The following is a 13,305-nucleotide window of genomic DNA, read 5'->3' as shown; positions in this document are numbered from 1 at the left end:
AAAGTGCTTCTCTCTTTATATGTAAGTATATATTTATACTTGCTAAACTTTAATGTATATATACTTGCTAAACTTTATATAAAAGTATGTATTAATGTATATTTAATGTATACTTAATGTATATATTATATATACATTAGAGTTTAACAAGTATAAGTCTAGCTGTGAATGAAATTAGCAATAGTGTCACTATTATTATTGGGATGGTTCAAAAGTAATTACGATCTTTGCCATTATTTTCAATGGCCAAAACCACAATTACTTTTGCACCAGCCTGATATATTAAGGTTTCCAGAAAAAGAAAAGCTAAATGAGGTTAGGGAATCTCCGAGGTCTGTCTGTGACCGGGATTCCCTCTGTCCCTTTGGGACTGGCGATACTATATTCTTGCTTATCTGCACCACTTCTTTCCCTTGGTGTGAAGCTCTTTGGGGAATTTTTAGATAGTATTTGTTTTATTCATTTGGCAGTAGTAGTTTCTAGACGTGTCTTAAAGTTTGGGCTTCTCTGGGCCTCATTTGTAAAGGGGATGATGATAATAGCATCTACACCATGGAGTGGTATGAAGGTGAAAGAAGACTTAATGAGCTTCGATATTCCACACCCTCTATCAGAGATCATGGGCCTAGTCATTGAAAAGTAGCTCAGAGCCTCCCAAGGGCCCCCAGAATCTGCCTCTGTCACCTAGGGGCAGGAGGAAATGGTACCCTGGGATGGAGTGGGTTCTTGTTTCTTCTTTCCTGGCTTGCTTTCTTATTTTTCTTCTGACATGAAGGACCCTTTGCCTTGGGTCAAAGGGGTCACTGAAACCTGTAATGACCCTTTTGAGGATTCGGATAAAGTTGGGAGAACTGGGAGGCAGTGGGGTCTGAAAGCATTTTAGGGCAGTCTGAGGTATTCCAGAATCATCTCTGAGCCTAACAGTAGACAGGATTAGACGCAGCAGGCAAAGCCGAGGGCCCAGTTTTGGCTAATGAAAGAGTCACGCCAGCTGCTTCCTGAGAAGGCCCTCTCAAAGCTGTGGCCTTTCGTTTCTTCTGTCTCTTCTCCTTTTCCTCAAGTGTGAAATCCATCTCTAGATGATAATGCCTATTTATAAAAACCATCTCTGAAAACACAATTAATTGTATAGGACTCACATGACTCAGAAGAACATTCAAAATAATGTTTTAAGTATTATTGCCCAAAAAAGGGGGGATGTATCTTGAAATTTTGATCATCTTGGTACCAGAACAAAAGGGGCATAAGCCTATTAGCCCTGAGCTTTATGGTTGCAAGGAGCTGGGGCTGGAATGACCAGGGCACCTAAACCACCAAAATCACTCCTCACCCTCAAGAGGAGGAGGCCTAAGGGTTTCTCTTCACATGTAGGTGCTGAGGCTGAGGGAGGACTCTCGTTTTCCCTTGGAGAGGGCATTGGGCAGGATAGAAGCCCCCGACCTGGTTCAGGTCTGTGCCTGAGGCAGAGCTAGTGCCAGTAGTATGCATGGGTTCATTCATATGATCCTTGCAGCCTGGAAGTAAAACACCTTTTCCAATGCAGACAGCGGGGGCATGCAGAGATGAACCACTAAACCCAAGTTAGCCTGACAGATGCAACATCTGAAACCAGGCAGCTGATTCCAAGCCATGCTCTGAGCCAGCTTTGTAGGGAGAATCATATATGAGGGCTCAAAAGGCACTGTGCCCAGGCCTGGGCCCTGGGGAGATGCCCACCCTGGCTGAGCTCCCTGGGGGTGGGAGATGGGGGCGGTGGGATGAGGCTAGGGGGTGGGTGGCACCAAGGATGCCACCTGGCCCTGGCACTGATTCTGGCTTTGACCGTGGCCTGCTTGCTGTTCTTACAGGGATGGAGGCAATGGCAGCCAGCACTTCCCTGCCTGACCCTGGAGACTTTGACCGGAATGTGCCCCGGATCTGTGGGGTGTGTGGAGATCGAGCCACGGGCTTTCACTTCAATGCTATGACCTGTGAAGGCTGCAAAGGCTTCTTCAGGTGAGGCTTCTTCCCAGGCTCTCCCCAAGGGAAAGGGAGGGAGAAGAAGCAAGGTGTTTCCATGAAGGGAGCCCTTGAATTTTTCACGTCTCCTTCCTTGTAATGTCCATGGAACATGCGGCGCTCACAGCCATAGGAGCAGGAAGGTCTTGGTGAGTGCTTTCTTCTTTTCCCTCCTCTCAGCTCCAGATGTGTCCCCTGACTCACTTGGAAATTGCTTTCCTGAGGTTGCTGTGTGGGTCTCTGTCTTTCTATTACACCTGTGACCCATAGCCTCCTGCACCAACCCATGTGTCCGTCCTTCCAGAATGAACCTCCTCCCTGTTGATGATCATAGCTTCCTCACTCAAGACACAGGCATGTCTTTGGGGAAAGCCCAAGAACATGGCTTCAGAGCTTGCCTTTCCATCCAATCCAAACTGTTCCTTGGAACATGGGAAATGGCACCTCTTGTCGGGTCATCATGATCTGTACCCGTGTCTTCACCCAAGGATTGTTTGTCCTGGTCTGAAAGTCAACCTTGGAACACCCAGGCAGTGTCAGGAATATACCTGCATTCCTGTATCAGGGCCAGTTTCTTTACCAACACACTCCCCTTACATGAGCCCAGGATTACAGGTGTGATAGGTGTGGGAAAAGCACTGGAGGTTCCCATCCAAAGCCAGGGTGGGAGGGTGGGAAAGGGGTGAATTGGGGCAGGAACTGGGAATCATGAGAAATTAGCGTTTGGCATGTATTGGAGAGACAGAGACAGTAGCCTGAAAGAAGGCAGCCAAAACAGAGCTTCTGTCTAGCAGTCTAGACTGGAGGTGACTATGGCAGGGCTCTAACCATCAAATGAGGAAAGCACAAATCAAGTCCAGAGGAGGATGCTGAGGTCGGCTTGGTTGTCTAAACTGGAGTGCTCTCCTCGCCTTGGGAGCACAGTGAATTCAAGTCCAGGTGCTTGTGTGGGACTCTTACTCAAGGACTTGGGGGCTCTCTGTCAACACAAGCTCCCAATTCACCTGCCCTCTGCCCCAGGAATCAGCAGGCCCAGAGTTTCATGGCCTTGAGCAATTGCTGGGCAGCGGGATTTCTGTGGGTGCTAATTGCCTGTTTGGCCTGGCACTGACTGCCCGCTTGGCTTCCTGGCAACCTACTCCCCAGCTCGGGGAACCAGACAAGCAGCATCACTGGCTCTAAGTCCTGTTGCTGCATTTGCCAATCCTCGGGCCAGAGGTCCACACATCCTGCAGGGTGGGCCTTCTAGAGCCCTGGTTGTGTGTCCCAGGTGACACATGAACCCTTTTCTGCCAGGTCCTGGGACGTGGGGGGCTGCCTTGAGTGCTAAGGAAGGAGGAATCTAATGCACACCTCAGAGCCTGCTTACTACCATGAAACCCATCAGAAAGGCGTGGTCTGGGGTGCTGGCCATGGCAATAATTTATGGTATATCCTTGCTCAAATGGATGTCCTTGACATCTCTAGGCTTTAATTAACTCAACTAGTGTCATGCATGTATTGATATCCAGCCCCTCTGCTACATAGTGTTAATCTGAGGATTAATGAGATGACATGTAAAAAAGTGCTTTGAAAAACACTTTTTCAGTCTGATGAAAAAAGCTGAGATTTTTTAGCCTGATGGGCCACTACTACTGCCCTTCATGGAACCATGCTCTCATAAAATAAACAAAAGTCGCGCAGCCAGCCAGCAAGCCAGTCACTTTCCTCGTGTGTGTGTGTGCGTGTGTGTTTAATTTTTTTATAGTGATGGGGCCTCCCTATGTTGCCCAGGCTGGTCTCAAACTCCTGGGCCCAAACGATCCTTCCATCTTGGCCTCCCAAAGTTCTACGATTAATGGCATGAGCCACCATGTCTGGCCTTGTGTTTCTTTCACTCATTCCCTCACCAGACTTGAATCAGCATTTATGATCTGGCATTGGGCTAGGAGCTGTCAATATGGAGTTTCTCACCGAAAGTCATATCTTGTCAATCTGCAACCAAAACATTTGGTTATGGAGTCTCTACCCTCAAATCCACTCTCTCCTCCTAGGCCTCCTTCCCCCTGAGATCCAGTTCTGGGAAATGAGAATCTTAGATGGCAGCTGATTGAGTGGTGACATATTGAACGCCAGTTCCTCACTGGAGTGGCTCTGACTGCTATGCATCTGTAGTTGCTGCCCTTGGACACACCACTAGGCTGGGAATCCTCAGGACAGGAATGTGTGAGGCATCTGGGTGGAGGGAGGACAGGTCCTGTCATGCCCCGGGCTGAGTGTGGAAGATGGCAGAATGAACAAGGATGGTATGTTTGTAGTCTGTGTCACCACAGACTGACAGAGTGACTGTGTTGCTTGTGGGCACATGATGCCACCATAACCCACCATCAATCCACCTCCACAAGAGCCCTTAGAGTCTGTTGCTGGCTGTTGGTCACAACCACTGCTTGCAATGCCTGGCACTATGGGCTGCAGACTGGTTTTGTCTTGTTACCCTGTCCTCAGTCTACCTTACTTAGATCTTTACTGTCCCTGTCTTGATGACTAAGTCAGGCTGCTACATTCTAAAGGGCCAACATGTCTGTCACTTGCTTGAGGATGTGGATGAAAGAGAGTGAGTGGGGTTATCTATGGATTGTCCAAGAGTAATGTTCAGAAACTTGAGGGAAGGTCACTGAAGCTGTCAAGAAAGACAGCTGCAAGGTTCTGAATTTTGTTTGATATGTAAATAAACACACGTGCACACACACACACACACACACACACACACGCAGACAGTCAATCTTCATTATTCATGGATTCTGTATTTGCAAATCTGCCCTCTTGCTAAAATTTACCAAAATCAATACTTGCAGCCCCTTTGTGGTCATTTGTGAACATGTGCAGAGCAGTGAAAAACTCGCGTGGCTTGGCACCTATCTTCCCAGCCAGGGTCTTCACAATCTATTTAGTGCTACCTTTTTTGCCTTTTTGTGATTTTTGTTGGTGACTTTGCTGTTTAAAACAGTTCCCAAGTGTAGTGCTGCACTGCTGTCTGGTGTTCCTAAGTGCAAGGCTGTGATGTGCCTTACAGGGAAACTAGGTGTGTTAGACAAGCTTCCTGCAGACAACATTGCTGCTGGCTGTTTGTTCAATGTTAACAAATCAACAGTATCTATTGAATAAGATGTCGTTAAACAGAAAACTCACATAAGACAAGGTGATGTGTTGATCAGTTGATGAAAATTTTGTGACCAGAGGCTTGCAGAAACCTCACCCTGTGTTTCCCCCAGGAACAATGTTTCAATATTCACTAATCCAGTGTCCACAGTGACTTTATAGACCATTACTACCGTGAATAATGAGAATCAGCTATACATACATCATTTCTCCCCTTCTTCCACCCTTGATGCCTGCTTCTCCTTCTTTGCTTCATCCAAATTTTATTTGGAAGTTTTCCATTTTGGTCTGGTCTACATAGTTGCTTGAGAACCCTGTGGTCGCTTACATCTGTTTGTGAAACTCTGATCCCAGGAAGCAAGGACAATATCAGTGGTCTGTACCTTCTCTATGGTGGGCGCTGCATCCTTGCATCCTTGGGAACACAGAGATGACAGCAACTAAGTCCTTGCTCTCAAGGAGCTTGCTTGGCCCTTTCCTGTTAATTATTGATAGACAGCATTGCTTGAATGTTGGGTCACCAGCTGTTTTCCAAGCCCTGGAAACCAGGAATTCAATCCCATTTGACCATCTAGTATTTGGTTTGGCTTCTAAGATAGTTAACTAAACTGCTCTAGGAGCTAGTTGTTATCATCAAAACTAGTCTAAGACTCATAATCTAGCTGAAGTGTGATGATGGTTAGAAGATTAGAGAGGGATCACACTTGATCGGGCATTAGAGGCCATTGCTGGTCAATTCCTTCGGCCAGCTCTTTCATGTTGCTTGTGCTTCTTGATATTCTGGAATACAGGGACATCCTCAGAGAAAGATGATATTTCCAGTGTGAATATAAGGTTGGCACAGGCAGGCTTGTAGATGGCCAGACACCTCTTGGCTATATGTTAACAACTAAAGCATAAGTAAGAGCCAGAGGAGGAAAAACATTTGGAATAGGTGTATTCCAAATGATATATATAGTGGATAATCCATATATGTATATGCATGTGGATGAATATGGTCATGGATGGCTTTGTCCGGGATCTGATATAAAGGAAAGGTGTAATGGACAGAGAAGAAAATCAGAGGAACCCCTTTGATGAAGAGAATGAAGGTGGATGGTGAGGTTTAAGAGCTGATCCTGGAAGGCAGGATGAGAAACAGGTCATCGTTTGCCTGCTTATCTTGTCTTCTTCCTCCCTGTTGGGATGCTTTAATCAGGACGCTGTGCAGCTGTGTGCTACAAGCTACAAGCTAACAAAGACAGTGCAGAGAAGTGCGTTTTCGCGTCCTAGCTCCATGAAGACTTTGTTAATTATGGGTCATGCAGAGTGCAGGGGGCAAAAGGTAGGCTGGCGAGGATCCAGGAACATGAGGAATGTTCTGGCATTCAGGAAGGTCACCCCACTGAAATTTGTGGCTCTTCTAGCAACCTGATGTGAAGGGAAGCAGAGAAATAGGGCAGATGTCCAGGAATTTAAAACCTAAACTGCTTAAAGGAGAGAAAATAGAGAAAAAAGGGAGGAACAGCCACACGGGGTATTCTATGGGCACAAGTAAATGAGTGACCAAGAAGTCAGTGGTGCTGCAGAGACTTTGTCCAGGTCCAGTTTGGCAGCCAGCCTCCATTCACAGATGTTCATGGATGTGAATGAAAGAGAATGAGTGGGGTGATCTATGGATGGTCCAAGAGTAATGGTTCAGAAGCTTGGGTCGAGGAGGCCAGAATATTTGGAGAGGGAAGGTCACTGAAGCTATCAAGAAAGACAGCTGCAAGGATAGGATTTAACATTACCTTTTTGTCATTCTTTTATTTCTTTTGAAATTCAGCACTCTAATCAGGGCTCATTTGCATGACTTTGCACTCAGCACACACTTGAGATCTTCCCTGTGCTTGGGTTATACAGGGCCAGTGGAGAGCATGGTCAGATGTGACCCCACACTTCCAAAGCATCCTTCTAGAGACTGCTTGAATCCCTAGGGGGATTTGTCCTGGAGGAGTCCTTCAAACAGCCTCTACTTCATGCTCCTGGACTTTGGGAAAGCATGTTTTTGACTGCTGCTGTAGCTTGGATTGAGAGATGGTACATTCCTGATGAGGACCATAGTATATATGAAGATCAGTGTATTAGTCCATATTCACACTGCTATAAAGAACTACCCAAGACTGACTAATTTATAAAGAAAGAGGTTTAATTGACTCATGGTTCTGTATGGATGGGGAAGCCTCAGGAAACTTACAATCATGGTGGAAGGGAAAGGGGAAGCAAGGCCTGTCTTACATGGCAGCAGGAAAGAGAGAGAGAGAGCAAGTGAAGGGGGAAGTGCTACACTTTAAAACCATCAGATCTTGTAAAAATTCACTCAGTATCACAAGAACAACAAGGAGGAAATCTGTCCCCATGATCCACTCATGTCCCAGCAGGCCCCTCCTTTGACACATGGGATTATAATTCAAGATGGGATTTGGGTGGGGACACAGAGCCAAACTATATCAATCAGATTCCTTGGAGTCAAACAGATCTTGATTCTAATTCCAGCTTTCACACTTGCTAGCTGTGTGACTTAAAGCAAGTTATTTAACTTTCCTGTGCTTTTTTGTGTCACTTGTAAAACAGGGATAATACCTACCCAAAAGGTTGTCGAGAACATTGGCGATAGTATGTAAAATACTGACCTAGAAAGCTTCCAATGGTGATCACTAGTATCATTATCCCTTTTTAGTGTCTTAGTTTTGTGGACAGACGATCCTTTCTTCCTTTCCTCTAACATGGAACTTGGAAAGTGTAACTATGTGATGTGTTGGCAGTGGTCTCTGAAAAGAGGTTCCTAAACAGAAGGAGGTATGAAGAGGGAAGGGCTGGGCCAGGGGCTCTGAGAGAGCTTCATGTCAGTCAAAGGCTGGCTGGTGCTCAACAGAACTGGACTGGTGCTCAACAGAACTCAACAGGCTGGCTGGTAGAACTGGCTGGTGCTCAACAGAACTGGACAGTGGTTGCTGTAACTAGCACAGGGGGCTGTGGCTCTAGACATCAGGAGCTATAGCATATAAAACAGCAATATGGTTTCAAACTCTGCTGCCTGCAGGCTCCCATGCTAGGCACCCAGAGAGCAGGCCTAAGACATGGTGTCTGCTTCCAGGGTCTCAAATTCTTAATAAGATGGTTAAAATCTACTCTAAAATCTACTTTCACTCTCAGCACTCCCTCCCACTGCCTCTTTCTGCTAGTTTCTCTTCTTTCCCTTTATTTAGGGTTTCCTTTGTCCAGGTCCTGTTCCTTTTTCCTTTATTTAGTCCTTACAACCCTCTCTGAAATGTTGCTCCCATTTTACAGATATGGAAACTAAAGCATGGGAAGGTTAAGTAACTTGACCAAGGTTGTGCTTTAAGATTTAAACTCAAACAGATCAATCTAACCAAATACTGTATTTCATTTTTAATGTTTAGGTAGTTGTAGTGGGTAGTGGATTTTTTAAATGTAATATCATAAGATGGCTTTTTAAAAAGCCAACAGCTTCCTGTCTCTATTAAAAATACAAAAAATTAGCCGGGCGTGGTGGCGGGCGCCTGTAGTCCCAGCTACTGGGGAGGCTGAGGCAGGAGAATGGCGTGAACCCAGGAGGCAGAGCTTGCAGTGAGCCAAGGTCGCGGGACTGCACTCCAGCCTGGGCGACAGAGCAAGGCTCCGTCTCAAAAAAAAAAAAAAAAAAAAAAAGAGCCAACAGCTTAAGAAGATATGTAAGTGAAAAGTAAATCACCTATTCAACCCAATTCTTAGTTCCCTGCCTCCTCTGGGAAGCTGTCGCTGTTGCCAGCTCATCGTGTTCGCTTCCAGATTCTTTATGTAAAAGTGAGTATGTGTGTGTTTGTGTGTATGTGTGTGTGTTTGCATGTATGTATGTGTGCACACCCGTCACCATTCTGCATCTTGGTTTTATCTACTAAAGAACACTTCTTCAAGCTCATTCCCATTTCAGTATTCTTCCTATTTCTGTTTCATAGTCACAGCGTATTATATGGAGGTTCCCTAAGAAAAGAAACCAGTCCTGACTGGGCGCAGTGGCTCATGCCTATAATCCCAGCACTTTGGGAGGCCGAGGTGGGTGGATCACTTGAAGTCAGGAGTTTGAGACCAGTCTGGACAACATGGTGAAACCCCATCTCTACTAAAAATACAAAAAATTGACCAGGTGTGGTGGCACATGCCTCTAATCCCAGGTACTGGGGAGGCTGAAGCAGGAGAATTGATTGAACCTGGGAGGCAGAGGCTGCAGTGAGCCCAGATCGTGCTGCTGCACTCCAGCTTGGGTGACAGAGTGAAATTCTGTCTCAAAAAAAAAGAAAGAAAGAAGAAAACAGTCCTCTGTCATGGGCATTTAGGTTCAGTCTTTGGCTTCTCCAGACAGAGCTGCAGTAACCACCGTTGGGCCCAAGGAAAGATCTACCCACAGGATAGATACCTGGAAGTGGCTTTACTGCGTTAAAATGTCTGTGCGTTTAACATGCTTGATTCACATTGCCAGTTGCCCTAAAAAAAAAAACAAAAGTCTGTGCTCTTTTCTACAGTGTGAACTGTCCTTTAATGTTTTTCTAAACCCACCTGAGGAGAACCCCCTGATGCTGCCTCTCACATACATGTAGGCCCCTATCAAATGATATAGGTCTTTTTATTCCTTTAGATTCACTGGGGTATAATTGACAGATAGATATGGTGTGTATTTCAGGTGCACAACTCAATGTTCTGCTATACATATACATTGTGAAATGATCACCATAATCAATCCAGTTTAGCATTCCCAGCACCTCACATAGCTCTTTCAGATCAGGAGCTTTCACTAGTTCCTGTATCCTGAGCAGGCGCTGGGATCTCTGTGACACTCAGTGCAGTGGAGACAGAGCCCAGAGGGGATAGTTGACCCTACGCCTGGGTTATGCAACGTGTGTCTCTGCTGGCAGAGGCCACCTACTGGAGAAAGGCCCAACTGTCCCAGGCCTGAGGCCCTGGCCCCAGGCTCTTGATGCTTTTGTGAGGTTTTTGTCTCTTTCTGTTTTGATAAATTGGTCTCTGGCATGAGAATCAGTCAATGTCCTCTCTCACCCCTGGCTTTCTAGAAACTGCATCTATATTTAGCTTGGTTGCCCCACCCCTACCCCTCTTCCTGAGCTGGGGTATAAATGCCAACCAACCAGAGGATGACAGGGTCCAGGCTCAGAGAGCAGCTGAGGCAATGGGCTCTCATGGAAACCTGAAGCTCTTGTTTCTCAAATCCAAACCAGCTCACAGGCAATTAGTATTGGGAGGAAGGCAGGGTAGGGTGTGGACCTTCAGGACAAAGCATAGAGCCAGGGCTGGGCAGTCTGGCTGTCCTGACTCCTCGTGGGCAGAGAGTAAATGACAGCCACACACGTGGAAGTGCCCTTGGAAGGCGGGAGAACAGGAAAGAACAGGACTTCTGAGCCAAGAGGATCTGTGGCCCTGCAAACAGACATGTTGAGCCAGACACACCTCAAAGGCCAGCTCTGGGATCTGAGTTCCAGGGAGCCCCTGGGTCTGGCAGTTGGAGCTGGCGATCAAGCTTTCTGCACCCTGAACACCAACCCCACGCTCCAGAGCCTAACGGTGTTCTCTTCTTTTTCAGTGTTCTCGGGCTTCTTATGACAACTCTTAAGCAGAAGCAAGAGCACCAAACTTTTTTTTTTACCCCCAGTACTTTCTCTTTTATTTTTTATTTTTAGAGGTAGGATCTCACTTCATCACCCACACTGAAGTGCAGTGGCGCAATCTTGGTTCACTGCAGCCTTGACCTCACCGGCTTAAGCCATCCTTCCACTTTAGCCTCCCAAGTAGCTGGGACCACAGGCGCATGCCACCATGCCTGGCTAAATTTTTTTTATCTTATACAGGGTTTCACCATGTTGACCAGGTTGGTCTCAAACTCCTGAGCTCAAGCCATCTGCCCACCTCAGCCTCCCAAAGTGCTGGGCTTGCAGGCGTGCTCATGCCACCATGCCCAGTCCCAGTACTTTCTCTTAACTCAGCTCTGCACTGTTTTCTCTTCCCATTCCTAGCCTCATTCCTGTTGTCAGGAAAAGTGGGGCTGAGTGGCAATCTCCAACCCTCCTGTGTGTAGACGTCTGAGATGGAGCTTCATATTTAAAGCAACATGAGAAAGATGAGAGAAAGATGGGGAAGCAGTGGAATCTCTTTTCAAGCAACCCTGCAGCTGGCTCCACTTGGAGCTGCCCCCAAATGAGGGTCAAATGCAGGCTCCCTGGAGCCTGGGGAAGGACAGACGGGGCCCCTGATAGGCCCTGGGGCCTCAGGAAGCTCTCAGCCCCGGGCCCGGTCTGCTGAGAGGCTTTGGTTCACATCACTGGAGGTGGTGGCTGCGCTAGGCTGACGATGTGCTGTCTTCTTGGCGCCCATGGCCTTGCAGGTTTAACAGGAAGAGCTCTGAACCAGACCAGACAGCCAGTGGGAGGACAGAGCAGCCCTTCAGCGACCAGAGCGAAATGTCTGGTTGTTTTAAAAAAAAAAAGGAAATGAGAGTTTCTTCTGAAATAGAAACTTCTGGTCCTTGAGTAAGTTTAGAGAATTACGGGCATTCTGAAGCCTGAGCATTTGTGGTGACGGACGAAGCCTCAAGAACCACAAGGTTGGTGGGAGGGACGCCAATCTCATGTCCTGGAATATACAGATATGCCCTGTGGGGATGATTGTATCTCGTTTCTGGGGAACGCTAACAGTTCTCAAGGTACTTCCATAGTCTCTTGTCCCTCCAGAAAAGCGGCAGTAAACAAATAGAGGTGAAAGGCAAAAGGCTTTTTGTTTCCACAAAGATGGAAAAAAGCCTGGCATATAACTTCTCTCTTGTTAGCTATTGCAGGGTTAGGACTGGGCCTGAGGCAGGCTTGACTTGGAGCTAAGGAGCCCCTGACAGCCTGGTGCTGCTCCACCTCCCTGACAACCCCGGCTCTGCGGTAGGCCCCTTGGGTGGTGAGGGTCGTCACAGCACGGTACCAGAGTCAAGGTCCAAAACCAACAGCAGCTGCTTCCTTGACTGTTGGGTCATTCTTGGCCTTGAGCCACCTGGGGCTGTTTGGGACGTCAACTTCACTGAGCACTTTAAGTTTCTGGGGTTGAAAACAATCCAGGAAGCTAAAGGCTAAGCCTCAGATCCCTAAGACTTCCAGACCTAGAAGCCTGCACTTCTTGCTGAATATCCTCATCCATAAGTTGCTTAACCTCAGTGTTCCCACGTATAAAGGGAGGGAGTTACACTGACAGTCTCTTGGGCCCTTTATGGATCTAAGAGTCTGGGCCTGCCTGGGACTGCCAGCAGAACTCTACTCTTACCTCTTCTCCGTCCCAGGGGCTGAGTCGGTGTGGTCCCCAGCTGTCCCTTTGCTAGAGCAAGCTTGTCAATTGATGAGTGCGATTGCCCTCAACCCCGTGTGTGTGCTAATGAACATGAACAGTGAGTCATGTTTTACCAAGAATCCTAACTAACGCGTGGTCCCTGAGCGGATGTCAGCAGCTCATTTCCAGGAAGGAAATGGTTGGGGCTGGGCTTTGGCTGGGAAGGCTTAGGCATCTTCACACTCAGCAGTTCCTTGGAAGATGCTGCTGCTCATGCAGACGGTGATTCCGCCACCATCTTTCCCCAACTAACTATGTCAGAAAAGTGGGACCCACTCCTGCTGGGGCTGGGAGGAGGACAGGACTCTCAGGACACGGATGATGAAAAGCCTCTAGGGACGTGCCTCAGGGAGGTGTCCTTTATACAGCCTCCCAAAGTCCACGTGGTGTGACTGGCAGTGGGAGAGAATGTTCGAATTAGGAAAATGAGCCCTTAAACTTGCACACTTGTGCACACACACACACACACAACTTACATAGGCTACAAGGGTGCCACTTTCTTTTCTTTTTTTTTTTTCTTTTGAGACAGAGTCTCATTCTGTTGCCTAGGCTGGAGTGCAGTGGTGTGATCTCGGCTCACTGCAACCGCCACCTCCCAAATTCAAGCGATTCTCCTGCCACAGCCTCCCGAGTAGCTGGGACTATAGGCAAGTGCCACCGTGCCCTGCTAATTTTTGTATTTTTAGCAGAGATGGGGTTTCACTATGTTGACCAGGCTGGTCTTGAACTCCTGACCTTGTGATCCACCCACCTCGGCCTCCCAAAATGCTG

The 13,305-nt window shown here is 47.3% G+C and overlaps 1 protein-coding gene and 1 long non-coding RNA gene across 30 annotated transcripts in view; one reads left to right on the top strand and one right to left on the bottom strand.

The window, feature by feature from the left end:
* LOC144332828 (uncharacterized) overlaps positions 1-9,660 on the bottom strand; it is a 64,058-nt gene extending 54,398 nt beyond the window's left edge. Inside the window, exon 1 of the long non-coding RNA XR_013400976.1 lies at positions 9,166-9,660. This is a non-coding gene — a long non-coding RNA (uncharacterized LOC144332828). The remainder of the gene's footprint in view (positions 1-9,165) is intronic.
* The window catches only part of VDR (vitamin D receptor), a 105,656-nt gene that overhangs the window by 66,300 nt on the left and 26,051 nt on the right, over positions 1-13,305 (top strand). For all 29 annotated transcript variants that reach the window (XR_013400583.1, NM_001364130.2, NM_001364129.2 and 26 more), the window contains 1 exon segment: positions 1,848-1,995. Coding sequence is in view for 28 of the 29 variants with exons in the window: in XM_015151543.3 (XP_015007029.2) it covers positions 1,848-1,995 (148 nt within the window). In the remaining variant the exon portion in view is untranslated.

Source organism: Macaca mulatta, chromosome 11 (genome assembly GCF_049350105.2).
Source record: "Macaca mulatta isolate MMU2019108-1 chromosome 11, T2T-MMU8v2.0, whole genome shotgun sequence".
NCBI lineage: Eukaryota > Metazoa > Chordata > Mammalia > Primates > Cercopithecidae > Macaca > Macaca mulatta.
The sequence above is the reverse complement of the archived record's forward strand: the minus strand, read 5'-3'. Positions and strand labels throughout refer to the sequence as shown.